General features: G+C 43.5%; 4 protein-coding genes across 12 annotated transcripts in view; 2 read left to right on the top strand and 2 right to left on the bottom strand.

The window, feature by feature from the left end:
- maf1b (MAF1 homolog, negative regulator of RNA polymerase III b) lies at positions 1-4,675 on the top strand. The gene is made up of 8 exons (XM_087789849.1): positions 1-478; positions 766-854; positions 2,560-2,691; positions 2,765-2,927; positions 2,986-3,107; positions 3,172-3,291; positions 3,353-3,445; positions 3,956-4,675. Exons 2-8 carry the CDS (start codon positions 772-774, stop codon positions 3,978-3,980), a joined length of 738 nt encoding a protein of 245 aa, XP_087645975.1. The 5' UTR covers positions 1-478; positions 766-771; the 3' UTR covers positions 3,981-4,675.
- A 1-nt stretch (position 4,676) lies between these two features.
- On the bottom strand, positions 4,677-11,528 carry LOC148082610 (ADP-ribosylation factor-like protein 5B). Its single transcript, XM_087789850.1, has 6 exons — positions 11,125-11,528; positions 7,165-7,225; positions 6,952-7,099; positions 6,202-6,285; positions 5,974-6,125; positions 4,677-5,901 (listed from the first exon to the last, which is right to left on the bottom strand). Exons 1-6 carry the CDS (start codon positions 11,168-11,170, stop codon positions 5,853-5,855), a joined length of 540 nt encoding a protein of 179 aa, XP_087645976.1. The 5' UTR covers positions 11,171-11,528; the 3' UTR covers positions 4,677-5,852.
- A 499-nt stretch (positions 11,529-12,027) lies between these two features.
- On the top strand, positions 12,028-17,327 carry nsun6 (NOP2/Sun RNA methyltransferase 6). 2 transcript variants are annotated; one of them, XR_015710935.1, is made up of 11 exons: positions 12,028-12,280; positions 12,438-12,593; positions 12,654-12,745; positions 12,855-12,961; positions 13,116-13,269; positions 13,346-13,427; positions 13,490-13,609; positions 13,672-13,816; positions 13,886-14,031; positions 14,947-15,088; positions 15,182-15,271. XR_015710935.1 is itself a non-coding variant. In XM_087789848.1 (11 exons), the coding sequence occupies exons 1-11, from the start codon at positions 12,152-12,154 to the stop codon at positions 16,426-16,428; spliced, it is 1,437 nt and encodes a 478-aa protein (XP_087645974.1). In that variant the 5' UTR covers positions 12,028-12,151; the 3' UTR covers positions 16,429-17,327. The 2 variants fall into 2 exon arrangements, 1 of the variants encoding a protein (XP_087645974.1); XM_087789848.1 differs by lacking the exon at positions 14,947-15,088 and adding an exon at positions 16,249-17,327 and having other exon boundaries at positions 15,182-15,307.
- cacnb2a (calcium channel, voltage-dependent, beta 2a) overlaps positions 17,100-21,858 on the bottom strand; it is a 48,390-nt gene continuing 43,631 nt past the window's right edge. For all 8 annotated transcript variants that reach the window (XM_087789839.1, XM_087789841.1, XM_087789844.1 and 5 more), the window contains 4 exons: positions 21,525-21,676; positions 20,953-21,048; positions 20,617-20,799; positions 17,100-19,346 (listed from right to left, as the gene is read on the bottom strand). In XM_087789839.1, coding sequence (XP_087645965.1) covers positions 18,657-19,346; positions 20,617-20,799; positions 20,953-21,048; positions 21,525-21,676 — 1,121 coding nt within the window. In that variant the 3' untranslated portion in view covers positions 17,100-18,656. The remainder of the gene's footprint in view (positions 19,347-20,616; positions 20,800-20,952; positions 21,049-21,524; positions 21,677-21,858) is intronic.

Below are 21,858 nucleotides of genomic sequence, written 5' to 3'. Positions count from 1 at the left end.
TTTGACAGTGAGACATTGTCCTCGAGTCTATCGGAGCAACTGAGAACTATTTTCCAAACTCAAACGCTATAGTTCGGTATCGAGTGTTTTGTGATCGAGTCGCTTTGAGAACAGCGACTGGATCTCGCTAACGCTAACCTCGGATTAAAAATCAGGTCGAAAGGGATGCCGCTGCAGACAAACTCCGACGGACGACATCAGTCTCTGGATTCCATTTCTTCACACCTAATCGGAAAGAGTAGTTTTTGTATAAAGAGTCTTCGATTAAGCGCCTGTCGGACGAGTTTTGAAGAAAGATGCATGAAGCCAGTGGCGCAGTAAGAGCTCGGCTGTGAAGCACAAAAGCTAGCAGGTTAGCCGCTAACGTTAGCAGGTCAAAAACAAAGCGCGGATTGTTGGAGTTCTCCACAAAAAGAAGTGTACGCTCGAGAAACGACACTTTGTCCGTTTGTTTGCTGGATTTGCCTCGACTTGTTCGGTAAGTTTGTTGTGTAATATCGCTAAACAGAAACAGGAAGAGATGTCAGCTATGTTTGTACGGGGTGGGGGAGGGGCAGCGATTTGACATCGCGGGGGAAGAACAGGTCATACAATTAAAATAACATTTTAATTGTGTCTTCTTTCTTGAATGTTGTGTTTATATAGTGATTCCACTTAAATATTTATGTTTCTACTTCTTTCCAAATATGAAATAACAATGTTGTATTCTGTTTCGAACTGAAAACTTGACAAGTTCTTGTGTTTTTGTTCGATTTAAATGGACAGACCGAGATGAAACTGTTGGAGAACTCCAGCTTTGAAGCCCTCAGCTCTCGTCTGTGTGCTGAGACAGGAGAGTCTCGCATCCTTGGCAGGTACTTGAAAGATCACACGCATTTTATTTTATTTTTCTGTGTGATGTTGCTTCTTGTGTCACTTAAGGCTTCGAGAATTTGTTGTTGAAATAAATTGGTTTGTACTCGGTACAAGGACACACATTTTGTCTAAGACAGAGTAACACAATCATAAGTGTCTGTTTTACTCCAACAACAATCTCCATTTAACAAAGATAACCTTCCTAGGTTTCAAGTGTTTATCCGATGTTTTCAGCAACGTTATCTAAAAATTGATAGTTGTTCTGGTTAAAGCATCTTCAAGACTAATGGTTAAATGTGGTGGCTTTTCATTTGATGGATTTAAAGTGGTTTCAGGCTGTGTTTCTTGTGGTTTTCTGTGCCTCACCTCAGGCAGGTGTGTCACCATAAAAAAAGGTGAGGCAGGTGAAACTTGTGATGTTCTCATAAACGAGGCCAGTGGTACTAGTGGAAAAAAGTCTTGCGCAATGTTGAGATAAACCGATTAAAACTCCGCCCCCTGGGAGTTCACTGGATACTGTCGCTACATGGTAATTACTGTTTCCAAGCTGTGTTATCTAATCGCATCACATGATTTTGAGGTTTTATTTTGGTTACATGAACATCAGGTTGTTGATCTTCGTGTTCCCATCCGAACGTTTTGTCCCACACCCCGGTGTCCTTTCGCACCACTCTGTCTATTTTGGACGGGTGTAAAGTGTGTTGTGGTTGCAGAAGTACACAATGGTGCAGGAACAAAAAACTAAAGCTGTCACAACCAGTGTTCTGACAAGAGTTCAAGACTGCACGAATTAATGTTTTCAGAAGACAAACCACAAACGTTTGGCTCATTCAAGAACAGAATTAATAACGACTTGTTTGTGGTCTGTGGTTTCAGCATCTACACAATGGATGTCTAAGTATACACAGGCTACAGTCCTTTCATTCTGGGACCATGTCCAGTGTTTAGTCTGGTCAGCTGTGTTGTGACTTCAGAGCAGGTGAACTATTTCCACCAGGGTGTCACTTACCGTGACCTGAAGTTAGTCTGGCAAGATCATCGAAGGTCCAGGTCGATCTCAAGTTGCACAACCTCTGATCTTGCATAACTCGTCTGTGGAGGGTGCATAATAAACAACTGCTCTGCACGTCTGACCTAGATACAAAAAGGGAACTTCTACACACAAGTGCAAGGATGTAAACACTAGACTGGTTTTAGTGTTGCTCGCAGGTGTCTGTTGACGTTCTCACACCAGCTGCTTACAGTTGTTTTTGTTTTTATAAACCAATGTTGAGCGACAGTAAGTCATAAATGTACTTCCCTGTTCCTCTTTATCTATTTTGGTCATGCTTGTGTGGTAGCGTGTGACATGTCAAGATAAAAATGCCACCTTTACCAACTATGAGATTCCTTGAAGTGCACCTTGTAAAACAACTAAAGATAAGAAATGCATAACTTGACAGAATTGAATAAATAATGTAAAATTAGAAATGCAACTGGATGTGTTGACTAAGTCCATACATTTTAAATGGAACGCTTTAATAATGCGCGTTTGAAAGTTCAGTCGCCAGTAGGTGGCGCCACTTGCAAGTGCAATAATTACCCTTGGGCAGAGGCTTCTCGGAAATTAAAAAATAAAAGTTGTATCCTGGCGAAATATTAATTTAAACATCTTTCAAATATCAGTTTTTTTGATGAATCGCATGTCATTATTTATCTCATCAGGATCGAGAGCTACTCGTGCAAGATGGCAGGAGATGACAAACACATGTTTAAGCAGTTCTGCCAGGAGGGGGAGCCGCACATCCTGGAGGCTCTGTCCCCTCCCCAGTCCACCAGCGCCCCCAGTCCTTCTCAGTGAGTGTGGCCGTCGCTATGGCGACACTGGTACGACGTAAGGATGGAGCTAAATGTTGTGTGTGTGTGACAGGCTGGGGAAGAGCAGCGAGGATGCAGAGAGTCCTCTGAACGACAAGTGCTGCAGGAAGACTCTGTTCTACCTCATCACCACCCTCAACGAGTCCTTCAGGCCCGACTACGACTTCAGCGCGGCGAGGGCCCACGAGTTCAGCCGCGAGCCCAGTCTCAACTGGGTCAGTGTGTCGGAGCGCTCAGCCGGTGAACGGCTGTACTAACGTCTCTCACCTGCAGGTGGCGAACGCTGTCAACAGCAGCCTGTTCTCTACGGTGGGAGAAGACTTTGACTCTGTGCGTCCGGAACTGTGGAACGCCATCGACCAGGAGATCAACCTGCAGGGATGTGACATCTACAGGTGCGTCAACATGTCGTGTTCCTGACCTTTTGAATTCAAATAAACTCTTGCATTGTTGTTGCAGCTACAACCCTGACCTGGACTCTGACCCGTTTGGCGAAGAAGGCAGCCTCTGGTCCTTCAACTACTTCTTCTACAACAAGAAGCTGAAGAGGATCGTGTTCCTGACCTGCCGCTCTGTCAGGTGAGCAGATGAGACTCTGACACGAGAGGAGACGCAGGTGTTGATCCCGTCATGTCTGCAGTGTGCTGAGCGGCTACGGGCGCGACTGCATGGACAACGAGCTGAACATGGAGCTGGACGACGAGGAGGAGATGGAGGGATTCACAGAGGACAGGTGAAACAAACGCACCTTCACTTCCTTCTGTTCAGCTCTCTGGGTTAGCTTTGTCATCTTCCCTCTACTTTTTTTTTCATTTTTTTCTTTCATCTTGTCTTTTACCTTTTCCTTTTCCTCCTTTCCCTGCAATTTCAGTCTCTTCCATTTTAGATTTCCTTCCACTTGACTTGAGGTTTCCATTCTTCTTATATCCATGTTATATTTCAATTCTTTAATTTAAAATCTTCCCTCTTTTACGCTTGTTTTTTCATCTTTTGTCTCACTCATCTCCCTTAAACCTTCTACATTCTTAACACCACCAACTTATTTTTCTTGTTCCATCTTCATCTCTTTTTGTTCCTTTTATACTCGCCTTTAAACATCTTGGTTACCTTTCCGTAAAGGGTTATAGTCTCTTATTCACCAAGCTTCATTTATTCATTTTTGTTAGACACACATTCTTTCTCAACCACAAAATCTATTTGGAGATCTTGTTGTGCTGGTCTAACAGAAGCACCTTTCTTTCAGGTTCCAGAGAGCTCTGTGCGTGTGATTCCATGCTCCAGATTTCATATTATCGGCCTCTCCTCCTCCTTCCATCATTCTTCAGTGTTTCCTCCTCCTCATTCAAACACTCATCAAGTCTTGCTGCATGTTGGAGTCTCTGCTGGTGAAGGACGTTGCCCCGTTCTGCAGATAACTTTTTTCTGTGAAGTCGACTTTTTTTTCCTCCTGCCGTCGTTCCAAAGAGTGGCCTTGTCCCGGAGACGATGCTCTCGTTTTGGGAGTTGGACTGTTGGCCCTCGAAAGAAAGGAATGTTGTGCAGATCGATGTTGCTGAATAGGAGCCAAGGACTTAGTGAGCCCGATAAAATCTTTTCCAAGTTGTTTCTGTGACCGTGTTACTGAGAAACCCCTCAGCACTGAACTTGTGACGGATTTATACGCTTTGAATTTTCTAACAGCTTCACAGATAAATTGAGAGCACAGTGCAGGAAACCAAGCAGCTCTATCCATATTTGCTTTACTCCCCATGTTCAGCTTTTTGTTTGTCCATATACATGTTTTTAGATGTCCGTTTTGTCTTATCTTCTTTCCACTCTTCAAAAGTGAATGTACCATTTAGAGAAAACTTAAAATCAACCAAAAAAATGATTCTATTTTTAGAAGCTCTAATTGTTTGTTTTTTCTGTGCTTTGATTGCCTAATATATTCCACATGTGAATAAAACTGGTGTTTGCATCAGAAGGCTGTTTCATAATAAAAATTTAATACAGAAGGAATGAGAACATGATCCACGCGACACACTGACCATCTTGTCACACATGTTCAAGTCTGATGCTGGCGTTGGTTTCAAGGTAGAAAAGAAAGAAAACCCATGAGCAAGTCAATCACGGCATGAACCACTTTAAATCCTGCCAGGGTGCAACGTTCAAGGTTCAAACTGATTCATGCGTAGATTGATCAACGTCCTTAAGGAAAAACATGGTCTCACACACGCCTCAGACAACAGGGTGTTTAAGGCTCAGGGTCAAGTTTTGCTAAAATATCATCTTCAAACATGTACAAGTTTTGCTGTAACAGTGTAAAAAGATCATTAAAACAGAACATGGTCACTGGTGGGCAATCTTCTAGTGCAGTGTACAAAAAAAAAAGTTTGAAACTAATTTATAAAGATTGAAATGTTATGGTAAAATAAAAACTGAACATTTAAATAATGCTTTCACATGTAAATAAATGAGGAAATGTGCAATTATGGAATATTAAATTCTAATTCCTTAAGTCACTTGAACAATCCCACCAGTGGCCTTTCCTTTCAAGTCTGCAAAGGACTCAAACATCGTTCTCTTCTCCGTTTAAAAAATGTTGCAGTCAAGTAAAGCACTTCCGTTTAGTGACAGTTCATGAGAAAAAACAACAGAAGAACTCATTAATAGTGTTGAGAACTGAAAATACTGCTCTGAGCTTAACGTAGGGTTTAAAACAACAGATTGAAGGTTTAGAGCAAAAAAGATATATATAGTGCGAGAATAAACACCAGAGAAGTAGCGGACGTGTAACAGCTGTCAAACATGAGAACCCGACAGATGAGAACTTGAGAAGCTCTGAAGAGTCACCTTGACAATACTGAGTGGTCTCCATCCTGTCTTAAGATTGACCTTAACTTAAACAAAAATCATAAAAATCAAAAGCAGAATCTAAAATGTTGCACCACATCTAACTGTAAAGTTCCTCCATGTGGCGTGCATGGCACGAAATGTAACATGACATGTGAGGGAGGAGTCTTCCTCCCCGTCAGTGGAATCGTTCTTTCTGAGGCGATGAGTCAGAACTCGCTTTAGAATGTACAAGTCCAGTCAAATGAGTTGTGTCGCCACCGTGTGGCCACTTCAGGTAGTTCATCCGAGGGGAGCAACAGAAGGTGCTATCTGAGCCCGGCCCGGGCCGTCATCCACTCCAGACCTTGACACAAGCTGAGAAGAGATGACAAATAAGCCTTAATTTGAGATCTTATTTCCAAAGGCAATAACAGAATATGCTCGTACCCCTCCCCCGTCAGCGCGCAGCAGGACTGGATGTGCCAGGGGTGGTCTTTGATGGAGCTCAGAGTGAGGTATTTGGAGATTTCAGCTGCAGACATACAGTCCTTCATGTCCTGCTTATTGGCAAAAATCAAGACGGCGGCTTTCCTCAGGTCCTGTGAGCAGAACAGGTCGTCAGTGTGGGAGCCAACGACAGAACCTATTGGACCCAAGTCCTGATGTGTGACTCACCTCGTGAGCCAGCATCCTGTAGAGCTCCTCTTTAGAGATGGCCAGCCTCTCCCGGTCCGTGCTGTCCACCACCAGGATGACGAACTGAGAAAAAAGGATGGGTTCATTACACTCTTCTCTCCGGGAGGAAGTTTACAACCTCAACACAAAACATGGTGGGTGGGCACCTCTGGACCCGGGGGGTCACATCAATGGACTGTGACAGCTATGCTAATATCCAGTGGGAGACGAATACCCGCATCACAAAAGACAAGAGGCCTGTTCATTTTGGAAAGAGCAACCATCAAACCAGGGCAAAGATCAGAGCGGAAGAGAAGGTTGGTTGAGAAGTGAGAAAGTGACCCCCCGCCCCCCAGACCCCAGATTCATTTCAGGCGTGTAAATCCAGTCGTATGAAGGTGGCCGGGATCAGATTCGTGCTCCAGCAGAGGGCAGACACGAGGCAGTCACCCCGATCAGAGACGCTACAAGAGTCGTAGCAGTAACAAGATCGATTTTTGGTGTTGAACCTGAAGTGAAACTGGAGAGACAGATGCATTTCTCTCCACATCTGTCTCTCCAGCAGCTTCTTTTATTCTCCCTCTAACAGCTGACTCGGGCTTCAGACCGGCTCCATTGTGAGCCCCCTGACCTCTGACATGGTGGCCCCCGCTGCCGTCTGTGCTCTGAACAAACACGCCAGCTGCCGGGCTCAGGAAGACCAGCGCCTCTGGACAATGCATCTGGCTCAGCCCTGCCGGCACTTCTCACCTCCGTGTTAGAGTAGTACGTGTTCCAGGAGGACCTGAGGGACTCCTGACCCCCGATGTCCCACATCAGGAAGTGGGTGTTCTTCACCACGATCTCCTCCACATTGCTGCCGATGGTGGGAGACGTGTGGACCACCTCGTTCATCAGGCTGAGGGCGAGACAGAGGTCAGAGAGGTGACGACATCAGCAGACGAGATGCCCGAGAAGACTTACAACTGGTACAAGATGGTGGTTTTCCCTGCGTTGTCCAGTCCGACAATGATCACCTTGTGCTCTGAAACAAACACATTTCATTAGCACCTGAACCACAGAGGTGTTTGACACGCTTGGGCTTCTTGTCGTTTCCGCACCAGGGCACTGTAAATGAGCTGTGAAGATGACTCCCAGCACATGTGGCCATTTTTCATTAGAACTTCATAGGAGAAGTGACCTCGACAAAAACACATCAGCCCGCTAATGATTCTTGAAGGACTCGGAGAGAAAGAATAGTAGATGGCAGACCCCGAGAGGTCCTGATGAAGAAGGAAGGAAGGCAAGAGAGAAAGAGGAAAAAAACAGACAAACAGAAAGTCCGGAAAGAGAACGTAGACGAAAAAGGAAGACAAACCGTAAGAAACAACAAAATCAAAAAATTAATAAAAAGAAGACAAAATGAAAGAAGGCTAGAACTAAAAGAACTGAAGCGAGAGACAAGAAGGAAAGTAAAGAAGAAAGGGGATGAAAAGAAAAAAGAAGAAAAAGTAGTGTAAGGCCTAAAGTAAATAGATAAAAAAAGACATGAAAAGTATATAGAAAGAACAAGTGTGGAAAGAATGAAAGACAAACGCCAGAATGGAAAAATGGAAAAAGACTTGAGAAGGAACTGGACCAGACGATCAAATGAAACACAACAAAGACACTAATGTATTTCACACTCAGACCAACATCCTAAGTCAAGCGTGAAACTGTTCGAGGGACGAGGCTGTCGTCGTTGAAGCAAACAAACATCAGGTTCCAGATCACAGACTTTCAACAGCTGTCGAGCAGAACGTTCACAGAGCTCACTTCCTTCTCGGTCTCCACCGCGGAGCCATCACCAGGGGTTAACAGCTGACGCGTACATGTGAGAATATCCCACACCAGTGTTGGACTTCTCCTCCCCGCCGAGGCCTCTGGCTGTCTGAGAGGAAGGAAGTCTGGTCATAGGCCTCCTAATTTTACCCGTGTCAGTAAACTATGGACAGATTGTGGAGCCACTATTGCTTCCTAAGAGTAACACTGACTTTACACACAGCAGCCTCACATGTGCTGATGTGTCACTCACATGAAGTGATCTGTAGCTTCGTCACACGTGTTGATGTGTCACTCACATGAAGTGATCTGTAGCTTCGTCACACGTGTTGATGTGTCACTCACATGAAGTGATCTGTAGCTTCGTCACACGTGTTGATGTGTCATTCACATGAAGTGATCTGTAGCTTCGTCACACGTGTTGATGTGTCACTCACATGAAGTGATCTGTAGCTTCGTCACACGTGTTGATGTGTCACTCACATGAAGTGATCTGTAGCTTCGTCACACGTGTTGATGTGTCACTCACATGAAGTGATCTGCAGCTTCGTCACACGTGTGGAGGCGACAGATTATTGAGTGATCGTTTCAATGTATTGATTCACAACAATCTGATGTGACCTTTGTGTTGTGTGTTCATCGCCATGAAGCACAAGTGTGTCTCAACCAGGAGTTGATAACATGTGACTAAATAGATAAACGACTACTTTAACAGTGAGCCAGTTGTATTGTAGCTTAACTAGCCGCTTTTAGGCTAAATATAACAAATTCCACACATTAATACTAATATTTCTAGAGCGAATACTGCGTTGGTTTATTCTAAAACCCAGATTGCCTTAGCACGTTATGTCAACATATCTAATGAATTTTGTACGCGTTCTTTTGGAATAGCAACATTTGAAAGCTTTAGGTTTAGGATTAAGTTGTAAAATGTAACTTTAAAAAAATGTTTTTTAGGATTTTCCCATGCCTCACAGACCTGCTTTATTCTTTTTATCCTTAAAACAACATGTTTCATCACTTTGCTTCTGTACTTTTGTATTCATTTGTAGAGATTTAGTTAGTATTGGGGATGTCTGAGAACTGTCACTGACCTGCATAACCCATGTTTGACATTTTGAACGACCTTGACAGTTAAAGACAAACATGTGTATGGATCTGAGCATTTACACAGCAATACATTAACATACTACGTGGAATAAAACATGACGCCACAGACAGCAAGTCGAACACTCTGGCCCTAACAGTCGGTGAAGAGTTGAACGTGCGAGCACAAACACTCGGAGAGGAGTGGTCCAAATGTCCAACCACATGTTTACTTTTACAGCAGCTTTTCTCACAGTGTGACGCAACGCTCGTGTTTGGGAAACAAGAGAACATCTTCCAATCGCCACAAAACAAAATCTCCGGAGTGCTTCGCTAGTACTTTTTGTATCATGTCAGATCACTGAGGGTACTTTGAAACAAACGCTTTGCTTCTACATGTACACACGGCAACAGTTGAGATTCTTTTCACTGCAGACTTTGAGCAGAAATGATTCGTCCTCTTGTTACAGTCCCTCGATGAAGCCCCCTCACGATCCCACCGCCAGTTTTACAGTGATCTCATTGTGGCCATTGTACGCAATAATGATCCGCTCATCCTGAACACCAACTAATCTTGTTAAGGGCCAGAAACTTGACACATGAATCCAGAACGAGGGGAAGGATCTGATGGGCCATTTACACCAGAACAAAGGGAGGAGTGACTCAAACTGATAAACAAAATTCAAGTTATACGACTTTGATACACAATGTTGCTCATATTCATCTTAGGTCCATCGAAGAAGATACACACCTTCCTTGACAAGACAGTGACGATCACTTGGATGAGAAAAGTATTTACAGCGCAAATAGCCAACGCCTTTTCTCATTGACCTTGAAGAGTTCGACGACGTTGCAGAAATGCAGGACGGGACAGAGAATTGACCACGAGCAGATCTCCAGTCAGTGAGGTTTGAAGATAAAGCTGTTTGACAAGTGAGCGATGACAGTGATGTGGGATTAGACTAACAAGCGTGGGAGTAAACAGATTAACTATTAGAGTGTTTCTCTCTAGAGAAGATTACACTTGTGCTCTAATGTCCACTAAACAACCCGGACCATTATGATCAACATTTTAACTTCGCTTCAAAGAACTGTGAGATCGGTGTTGAAATTAAAATACTGAATGCCAAACCAGCATCGCATTTAGATGTAAAGAAACAGTATTTAATGATAGATTGATATTTAATTATAGTCGTTATTAAAACTTGCTGCGTCAAACAAACAAACCAAATTCCACACATGAACGCTCAGTAGTCCAGCACTGAAATTGCAAAATGTATGATTCAGAGGATGTAACATTTCTTTATCTCGTCCTGTCAAAGTAAATAATGATGACTTTTGTACGTTTTCTCTTGGAATAGGAGAAACTGTAATTAGGTCAAGAATAATATAAGTTGTATAATATAACTTTGAATATGTTTTTAGTTACTGTAAAATGATCTTTCCATGTCACACAGCCCTAGATCAACTTTGCAAAACATTTATTTTACTACATTTTAACTTGCTGTGTCACTATAGATTCTACCAACTTGTTTGCTTCAAAAGAAAACCTTCCAATTGTCTAACACAACCGACTACAATATGAAAAGTTTTCCGGGTACACACATTGGTGTGACATGTCTGGTGGAGTGACAATTTAACACGTCAAATAAATGTAAAAGATAATAAGAGTAATGCTTCGTTACAATGGTAATAGATCGTCTCTAAAATATTTGAAAATGTACGTGAAAAATCAAGAAATACAAAAATATATATATATTAAATGGCTTAATTCAGACAACAAATAACTAGACATTGCACTCTCACCACAGAGATTTGTTATTTAGCAACATGTTCTACTCTTGCTAGTACCACAGTAGAGAGCCGTTGAGCAACACTTTAGACTGCAGTTTATAGTGCTTCTCAGAGCAGATAATAATCCAGAATGTAAAGTAAAGGTTCGATTCCTTTCCTTCTCTCTGTCTGCTGGTGAGCCTCGGATCCACACCACAGTTCTCCTCGCACAACAACAGAGGTTCAACTCCAACAACAGCCTACCTTGGTTGCAGAAGAAACTCCACAGTTTGGCGAATATGAGGCCCATGGTGCGAGTCGAGATCGTGGCGTGTCCGTGGCTCGGTCGGGTGGACAACAGAACCGAACTCCGAAACTCAACAGCTCCTCAGCTAGCTAACATTAGCCGCGCGAGCTCTCGTCCGTTGAACAGCTTCTCGGCGCAGAATCCATGCGACCTGAGACTTTAAACACGCGGATGACGGCGTGGAAAAGGAATGGCGACGCTTTTGATCGAGTCGAGCAGGTCACGGAGAGTTTGGCGAGTATGTGATGCTGCAGCAAAGCGAGAAAAACACAGCTCTAGTGTTCACTGTTCGAGCCGCTGCGGCGTCTGGAGCTGCTGCTGCTGGATGGAGGAGCTCCAGAGAGTCAGAGCCTTCGCCTGGTTTCCGGTGACGTCACCACGTAACAGACGCATCGACGCGGAGCCGTTTTTATTTTTTCATTTATTTTTATTTTTATTTTGTAAAAGAATAATATAATCTTTTGTCAGTAAGTATTGGCGAGACAGCATCGTAGCTTCACTTGTTTATTAATAAATACAACTACTAACATGGCGGACAAATATTAGGGTTAACAACCATAGTACAATTCACGTTATTGTAGTGTCAGATAAAAATAACCCCTTTTTATTGTAATATTATTTTTATCTATTAATAACGTCATGTATACATTATTAATTCGAAATTCTAATTTATTATTATATATATTTTTTGTATTTTCATTATATATTTAAGTTTGCGAATGTATTATTGGCTGTGTTTTGTATTTCGCTTTTTTAAATACACATTTCAATAAAAGAAAAAACAGCGAGATGTTATATTTATTGAACTTTGTCACGTGACCCCCCACTCTGACGAATGCGGAAGTTGTGGTTCTCCACACGCTCTGCACAAATAGTGCGCGTGGAAACATGAAGCCAGTATTACTATTTATATTTATCGATACAGATTAACTACGACTTGTTAAATGAAGTCAAACGAGGATTCGATTCCACGTCATTCACGTTATGTTTTACGAAGTGATTTGTAAAATTCGATCTTGTGCAGGTTTGAAGACTTTCAACATGTCGATCCCCAACATTTCTCTGAATCCAGAAGTTCTCAAGCATCTCCGAAACGTCTTCTTAAACCAGGAGGTAGGACGCCTTTGGGAAAGATTATTTAAAGCAATAACTATCATATGTATTAGTAGTTCTATCGTAATATTATTTTGCGGTAATAAGATAGCTTGTATTTTTAAACTGTATTCAAATGCACCACTAGATGTCGCTAGATGAGAGAGTCTTGTCTCAGTTGTTAGACGCAGTCGGTCATGAAGAAGCTGAAGGACGTTTCCAAAACCTTCTTGAATGCCTGTCACACCCGCCATCGCACACGTGTGTGCGTGTCAGCACACATCTGGCTCCAGTGGAGCAGATCAGACTCCAGCTGAGGGACGAGCTCAACACGGTGACTGGAACATGAACTTTTTAAAGGGACAGTTTGTTCATGCGGGTTCTTGTTTTACAGCCGCAGCTGCCGAACTCATCAGCCGCTTCCGTTGAGATTCTCCAACATCCAACGATTCCAGATGTTCTCCTGCTTCCTGTCGATGGTCCGAGGTATGAGTTATAAAGTCACAAGCGTACAGACGGTTCCATCACTTGACAGTACATCAGTGTTGTCTGTAAAGTAGATTAAAAACAAGTGAAACTGTTCATTTCTCATCAGGCCGGTGCAGCAGCTGGGCTCAGAAGTGGTTGTTGGTTCTCTGTGTGGGAGTGCTGTGCTCAGAGGCGCTCATGTTTTCAGCTCAGGAATCATGTCCTGTCCAAAGTGTGAGTGTTGCACGATGTTAGGACGGACCTTTGATGGAGTCAGTGCTGACAACAGCGCCAAACAAAACCTGTTTTGAGAGTTTAGTTGTATGAAGTGTCAAGTGACGGTCAGGATTATGTGTAAGTGTCACAGCATGTGCATTTTTGTGGGCAGACATGAAGCGAGGGGACCTGGTCTCGGTCTTCTCTGACCTGGAGGGGAAATGCAGACGTGGAGCTCTAAGCTTTGAGGGCCAGAAAGTGTTTGTGGGGAACGGAGTGGCTCAGAAAGACCGGGCTGACATCTTCTGCACGGAACAACCTCCCCGGTACAGAAAGAAAAAAAAAAAGCAGTGAAATGAAAAATGTTTTTGTTCCTGACACTCTTCCGTCTGCTCGTCTCAGAGGTGTCGGGGTCCTCATGACGGACCCTCTTTATCAGAGTCCATCTTTCGACGGTGTCTTACCGAGCCTGGTGTTTCTGCAGGTATTTCTACTTCATCTCCTCTCTCTTCACCGCCGTAGTTCACTTAGATGACACTGTTGCAGAACCTGCCGTCGGTGGTGGTGGGTCACGTCCTGGGGCCTCGTCCCGGGGAGAGGATCCTGGACATGTGCGCTGCCCCCGGAGGGAAGACTTGCCACATCGCTGCGCTCATGGGAGATCAGGTACCAACGACTCATGACATGGATGAGCGATGGTGGCGAGTCTGATCGTCGTGTGCTCGCAGGGGGAAGTCGTGGCTCTGGATCGAATCAGAAACAAGATTAAGAAAATCCAAGACAACATAAAGAAGCTGAAGCTGCAGAGTGTGAAAGTGTTTTGCTTCGACAGCACTCGGGCCGTGAGCACCGCCGCCACCGACGCCACCGACGGTGAGACCACTGCCCCCGGCTCATGTGCGACGTCTCCTCAACTGAAAAACACCTGTGCTGCTTTCTCAGGACCTCCGTTTACTCCGGAGAGTTTCGACCGCGTGCTGCTGGACGCTCCCTGCAGTGGTCTGGGGCAGAGACCCAACATGGCCGTCACCTGGAGCGTGGAGGAAGTGTGCTCGTACCAGCCGCTGCAGAGAAAGCTGCTTCGAGCTGTGAGTTTGACCTCACACAAACTCACACGTCCATGTTGGAAGTAGAGTTACACAAGTTAGTACTTTAGAGCAGTGGTTAAAAAACTGAAGGAAAGGGAAGAATTAATCTAATTTAACATAAAAGAAAATATATTTTTTAACAAATTTCCCTCAACATACTACACGCCTTGATCTTCGGATTTTAAAGTTTCCGATTGTTCCTAAACACATCACCTGTGATACCCTAAATGCATAACAAATAATAGATATTGACAAGTAAATAAAAGTCCCTGGCAATGGGTTAAGGATGTTTGGGGGGCCTAAGCATGAGGAGGGTCGGGAGCCCCCTGCTTTAGACAAGACTGCGCGCCGCATCAACCTGCAATGATCTGTTCACGCCACTTGGTGGCAGTGTAGGACTGAAACAGTGCAAAGTAACTGAAGTCGCATCGAACATTTTTGCAATAGTTCACCCAAAATTCTCTCATTTTCTACTCACAGTAGTGTCGAATAAGAGTTGGGATTATTTTCAGAGTAATTTGTTTCTTTTTAAAGTTATAGACAAAAATGTAAGTGCATTTGAATAAATAAATATAGCTAGCGCTCACAATATTTACCCGAAGTAATTCCTGTCTTTATCGTTATTTATTCTTTAAACTTCTGCTACATTATTAAAATATTGACTTGTTTAATTTTTTCAGAAACACTTTCTCTTGTCGAGGCTTCAATACAAGTTGAACATTACAGATCATTTTCTTCATTAAAATGGACTCACATTTTTTTCAATAACTCTTATTATTAAAATATTACTCAGAAAATGTGTGAAATTAGAATAGAAGAACTATAACTTTAACAAGAGTAAACTCAAAAATAATCAGATTGTGTAAAATATTAAAATCTTGTTAAAAAAAGGATTTATTTGTTGCATATCCTGAGGCGAGCGGACAAACGACTCTTTCCCAGAGTCATCCGTTATCCTGCTGACATGTGGTCGTCCATCACTGTCCGGCATCATTTCCTCAAGGTTACAAGACCCGCGGGTCGGAGACACACCGCTCGATCGCATGCGTCAATGATGGTATAAAACAGACTGGAATTATGTGACAAGTGGATAAAAGGTGGACGTGTATCTCTGATGTGCAACATAAATCCGTGTGTGTGTGTTTGGCAGGCGGTGGAGCTGCTAAAGAGAGGAGGAGTTCTGGTCTACAGCACCTGCACTCTGACTCTGGCTGAGAACGAGAAGCAGGTCCAGTGGGCTCTACAGACCTTCCCTTGTCTGACGCTGCAGCCCCAGGTAACATCTCGACTGCACATACCTGTGTGGCTTCATGATGGAAGCGTGTTTCCGATTGTCAGCTGCTGATGAACGCAATAGTTCTTCCAGTATCATCCTGTGACTGACTGGGAGTGAAGATTTTGAAAGTACATTTTTTTGCTGTCAAATATTGAATGGTTAAGTTTTCCCCATTAAAAAAAGTTTAAATTTGAAAACTAATCTACTTCAATAATGGGTAAATTGAACGGATTAATTTGTTTTTGATTAATCATTGAATTGAATAGTATTGTTATTCAATTCCATTGTTTTCTTTAATCATTCAATTGAAATAATTTGAATATTTTCTAAATGAATACAAATAAAATATGGCGCATAGTTTGATAATCTTATTTCATATCCTTCTAAAATAAATCCAAGTTGAATATGTTTTAACTTGGAGCCTTTTTATTTAATATAATAATGTTGGTATAAAAGTGTAACCAGACAATACCAAAAAAATGTCAAGCTACTTGATAGTGTGCTTTTACATCGTCACGTGACCGTTCACGCATCGCATGATTGGCGTGAAGCAGCTCACAACAAAAAAATGACTATAAACTATTTTATAGTCTGGTGGCACTGATAGTTGTCCATAGAAGATCCTAATGCTAGACCAGGGGTAAGCAGTTGAACCTCCTGAACCCAAAAGAAGGATAAATGGATCCTAAATGTGATTGAAAAACCTGACAAAAAAGATCAAATTTTTGTACAAAATAATAACATAATTACCGTATAAAAATAAAAAGTCAAGCGTGTAATTACGCCTTGACGTCAAGGAAAAACGTAAGCTGTCATTTCTCTGATTGGTTTGAAGTTTTACACTGACCTTATAAACAAAGTTAAAGGGCCACATCAAACCAAAATGTTGTGGATATTTCTGGTGCAAGATGGAATTAAAAAAAACTGCCTCTCTTTTTCAGGTTCCTCACATCGGCGCTGAAGGTTTGCTGGGTGCCGGGCTGACGCCGGAGCAGCGCCGCCTCCTGCAGAGGTTCAGTCCTGAGTTGAGCTGGGGCCGGATCGATGCCTCCACCCCCCTCCCCCACAGAGCCCACCAGGACACTATTGGCTTTTTTATCGCCAAATTCCAGAAGAGCTGAGGGACTCGGGATCAGACAGACGAGAGCTCCGACACTGGACGTCCCCGTCTGGATGTGTTGACCAGAGTTTGGCGGCATCTGTCCCTCGCCAGCTGCGACCATGAAGGGATTAGATTTGTAAACGAAGACAGGAGGGGGAGGCACGTGAGGATAAGTGAGCAGCAGCACATGCAGCAGCTTCGCCATAGCAACGGTGACGGCACAGCTGCTATGGTGACGGGATTGGCTGCATCTCGGACTAGATCAGGAAGTAGTGAGCCGGAAGGAGGATGAAGTATTTATACTGTTTATGTGATGCAATATTTACACACTTCAAATATCCACTGTGAGAGATTTAGCTTCCAGTGCCAAACCTCAGCTGCAGAATAAACTTTTGTTCTTTGATCTGAGATATAAAACACAAGTTCTGATCTCGATTGAAGGATTCTTCTGGACCTCAGAGGTGTGACAGGTCTGTCAGCTCATCCACCTTCAATCTGACTCCAGCTGCAGCTTTCTTTCTTCAACTTCATCAAGAAACCACGTCACAACTCCGGAATGATTTGTTTCCGTCCGTGTCGTTGTCATGACGACGTAGGAGAGTCAGACGTGCGAGTGTTTCTCAGCGGAGTTCCAGGATTCTATTTTTAGCTTGCGTTGTCTTAAAAAAAAAAAAAGGCAGGCTTCAGATATACTTCCACAACATCATCCCAGGTTCAACTTTATTCTTTATATATTATGTACATACACCTGTACACAGTTAAAAATCTTCTCTGCTACAAATGTAGCATAAAAACTTATAAATACATTTGTCAGGCAAAAACAAATGACGCGGTGCTTCGTGTATCTGTAAACAACCGATGAGTGTGTGAACTCCTGTTGGGAATCATAAATAAATAATCTGGTGAGGAGCGAGAGAATCCTTGTGTTGTACCTCCTACATCCAGAGTCTCACAGACGATCGCACATGTTCATGAAAACAATCAGACCTTTGACAAGTGGAAGACGTTTGATTCAAAAAACTTCATCAGCTCCAAGATGGGATCGGACAGGTGCAGATACGACGGTTGCTAAAGGAAAACTTCCACCGTGTGAGACTGGAATCATCTATGATCGACAATGAGGCAGGAATCACATGAAGATGTACTTTTTACTTTTTACATTCTTTATGCTTGTGTGGCTTTTTAATACTAAAACAAAGTTAGAAAGTGAGTATGTATGGGAGACACTGGCAGCCAAAACTTGGAACAGATGAAGGTTTGAGTATCAGGGGTCTGAAAAAAAGTCCACTTGTGAAAGTGTAACACAAAAAAGGATGACGGAGGATCTTAACACACATCATGCTATTTAATAACCGGGGCTCCTGAAGGAAGATTTGGAGACGGAAAGGGGCTCAGACTTTACCAAAGAACTACAGCAGTGTCAGACCAAACTGCTTTTTTTTCTGTGAATCAGTAAAAGTGCAGGATAAAAGTCGTTTAAAACCTGGACCCAAAAACACACTGGCATGAAAAGAGCGAGCTTCGCTGAGTCGGTAGGAAGGAGACGGAGTAGAAACAAAGACATATATTTGAGCTCGATGACTAGGGAAATATGCAGAACCTTTTCGAGGAAATTGATGCAAACATTTCTTAGTTGTATCAAGTTTACACAACTGAAGAGTTACAAAAACATACTTGAGTAACTCGTCACATTATTCATGTACTTAAAGGAAGGGTAGGAGACTTTTTCCTGGAACACAAAACAAAACAAATAAAAGCCTGTTCAATATTGTGATATGTCAATCAAACTCAACTATCAATTTGAAATGTTCCACAATCACCTAACCCACCTTTAAGTCACCTGTAAATTGTGCATTTGTGGATCCAGGTGGAATGATCTGAATCGATCTCGTCCGATAATGAAACTGATTCTCGACATTTCCCAGATCTTCAAGCGTCCCCATCAGGGGAGAGTTGACCTCTCGCAGTAGTCTGAAGTAACACATTCAAGCAGACATCCACAGATCCTCAGGAAGGCCAACCACGGAGAGAACAGATCAGGTTTGTGTCATGCTTTATCAAAGAGCTTGAAAATATGGAGACGGCCGGTGCACACCCACGCATGAACCCATGAGCAAATACAAATTCACATGTTGACGTGGTTGAAATCCTGCAGTTGAAAAAGAGTTACAAAGGAAGCGTACATAAATAGGTGGCTGTGGCTTCGAGGTTTAGCAGCATGATGGGAGTTGTTGGGATCGGGGTGGGTCACTCGTGGATGTACGAGTCTCTGGTCCACTCGGCAGCGTCGCCCCCCCTCTGTTTGCTCGCCCCCTCCCCCTCCTGTTCTCGGTCCCGGTCGTAGTAGTGATGGTGGTAGTCGCGCGTGGGCCGGTGGTGATGGTGCGAGCGCTGCTTGTTCCGTTCGTTGTGATCCTGCTCGCGCTCTTTGGATCGGTGGTGGCCCGGGGCGTGGCCGTCCTCCTCCTGCCCGCCGCGGTGGTGGTGGTGGTGATGGTGGTGGTGGTGGTTGTGGTCCCTGTGCGGCTCGTACGGGTGCTGCGGCTGAGGGTCCTCATCCTCCTCGTCCTGGTGGAGGTGCTGCGAGCGCGCCTCCACGTACGAGTCTTTGCTCTCCTGCAAGTCGGAGTCAAAAGTCTCCTGCCGCGAAAGGCCCCGGGCCCGACTGGGGTGGTGGTGGTGATGATGGTGGTGCTGGTTGTGGTGCTCGGTCTTGGTGGAGGATGAACGGTGGTGGATGTGCGGGGGTCTTCTGGACGTTTCAATCCTCTGCGCCCTGTCTTCCTCTGGCACTTCTTCTTCAGGCTCCAGCTCCACGTTCGCCTGCTCCCGACTCATCTGCTGCTGCTGGTGGTGGTGATGATGATGGTGGTGGTCTTCTCTGGAGCCCTTTCTCTCCACCACACCTTTGTCTGCTCTCTGCTCCACAGCACTGCCCTGAAGTCACCAAGACACAAGGGATGAAGAAACCACAACAGGTACGATATGAAGAAGAAGAAATCCACGTTTAACAAAAGATAATGTTATTCTCGTCTCTCTACACTATTTAGAAACACACAACACAGATGTAGGAAAACCGCAGGAGATCACGGCAAACAAATCATGCAGCCTCTGTCCACAGAAGACCTGAAGATGCACGCAGCTGTCTGTGAACCTGAGTCCGAGAGCAGGCGTTCGTATCCACGCCAGGACTCAAACTCACCGCACTACAAAACACATGTCAAACTCAATCCTCATCCTCATCTATCTGTCCGATCTCCACGGTTTCCTCCTTCCAGCGTGACGGCAGTGATGGAGAGAGTTCAGAGGTTAATGCTTCCACACGCCGCTCACAGTTGTCAGCTAGTGGACCATACTTTGTGACATCAAAAAAACACGTTTGACACTGTTGGCATATAGTAGCCAAGAACTATTGACAGTTTCATGTTTACTTGCAATCATCAGAAAGTTGTGACAGTAGTGTCCCTGCTAAGTGTTGCTAACATAAAGGAAGCGCCAATATAGTAAGTGCAAACATAAGGTGACCACTAATGCAGCTAAATCAGTCGAGTGTCGCTGAAGTGACATTAAGTAATTTCTAGTGTCGCTTTAGTGCTGGTGTCACATTGAATAGTGTCAACTTAAAGGCAGTGCAAGTGTAGTTAAAGTGCAAAAATAACATGCGCACTAATGTAGCTAAGGTGCCAACATGAAGTGAGCGCTAAAGTAGTTAAATTATAAACATAAATTGAGTGCGAAAGTAGTTTTAGTGATAACATAAAGGTAAGTGCTGAATTAGCTTAAGTGCTAACTTAAAACAAGTAGGAATGTCGCTATAATGCTAACACAAAGTGGGTACCAGTGTAGGTTAAGTGTTAGTTAAAGAAATTGCCAGTTTTAACATACAGCTGAGCACCACTCTAGCTTATATGCTAACATAGAACATGTGTTTGTGTAGCTTAAGTGCTTACAATAGTAAGTGCTAGTGTGGCTAAAGTTCTAGCATGAAGTAATTTCTAGCATCGCTTAAGTGTTAACACAAATGTTTACGTAACAGTGTAGCTAAAGCATAACGAAAAAGCTAGTGAAGCTAAATTAAATTCCCTTTTTTAAATGTATTTTTGCTCTGTTACAGCGTGTCAATCACAATAACATCACACTGTCAGCAGTTGACACCAGAATAATGTAAAGTTTGTAAAAATAAGTCGAGGTGTTTGAACTGGTTCACCTGTGTTCCAGAGGCCAGGGTCGGACTGGACGGCAGTGCAGCTGTGGGCAGCTTGGCTGGTAGTGGGTTGGGGGGGTTGCAGCTCGTGGGGTGGGTGCTCTTCCAGTAGGCCTCCAGGTAGTCGGCCATATGCTCACAGGCGTCCTCCAGCTGGTTTTCATCCAGAATGATGTCAAACATCTCCTGAGGAATGTTCAACAGCAACATGTGTCAGAGAACATTTGACCAGAAAACAAGCCTGGAACTTCTAACCAACCTTTCAGAAGCAAAACATGGGATTACATTATCATGAAGCGTAGAAGTGATACTAAATACAAACTGGATGAGGAGACTTACGGGGGTGCACTGAGCCAGCTTGTCTGCTGCCACCATCTGGACATTCAGGTGTTTGGCCTGAGATTTTCCTCTGGACTTGATAAGTCTCTGCAGCACCTGAAGGCCACAGAGAGGGAAACTCCTATCACACTTGTGTGTTCACGTCCAACATCAACACCAAAGAGATTTTCTCACTTCATCAAACACTATTTACAGAACATTATGTTCTTTGTGCTCCTGTCGGACACATGTCTTCATTATACAAGCACTAGTGTGGCTTCAGTTCTGGCCACAGTTTCATAACAGCTAAAATAAACCTACAACATATTCAAGCATAAATTAAATACTTGTTTTTCTTATTCAATGTTAAAGAAAAATAATGTATTCAATAAAAACACATCTGTTTATAATTCTTCAAAAGTATTAATACTTTTAGAAACGTATTATTTATGCATCTTTCGAGTTAAAAATCACCATTATCCCTGTTAAAAAAAGAATGTGTTTGGATGATAGAGCTCAGTTATCAGTGACCAAAATGTTGATGTTTATGTAATTCTGATGAAACCAGATGGTTCATCTCAACTCGACCGAACCTTTGGCGACGTGATCTTGACGTAGACGACAATCGGGGCGAGGGACGTCTTTCCCAGCTGCGACGGGTGGTTGATGGTATCAGCGTCCAGAACCACCAGTTGTAACGTCCGCGCCAGTTCGAATATCCGCTCGATCTCACTCTGGACTTCGGCTGAGGCCAAAAAGAAAAGCACGTGTCAGCAGCTTTTAGGATGATAGTGTCCTGTCATCTCCTCTAAAACATCTTTGCGACTCAACTCTAAATCCAAAAGAAAAAGGTTACAGACAATTTGAAGAGTTCACAAATCAGATTAGAACAAATCAGGAGAATTTAATGAAGCCTCTGGAAAAAGA

Source organism: Callionymus lyra, chromosome 4 (assembly GCF_982586985.1).
Source record: "Callionymus lyra chromosome 4, fCalLyr1.hap1.1, whole genome shotgun sequence".
Taxonomy (NCBI): Eukaryota; Metazoa; Chordata; class Actinopteri; order Syngnathiformes; family Callionymidae; genus Callionymus; species Callionymus lyra.
Note: the sequence above shows the minus strand (reverse complement) of the source record. Positions and strands in the feature narration are given on the sequence as shown.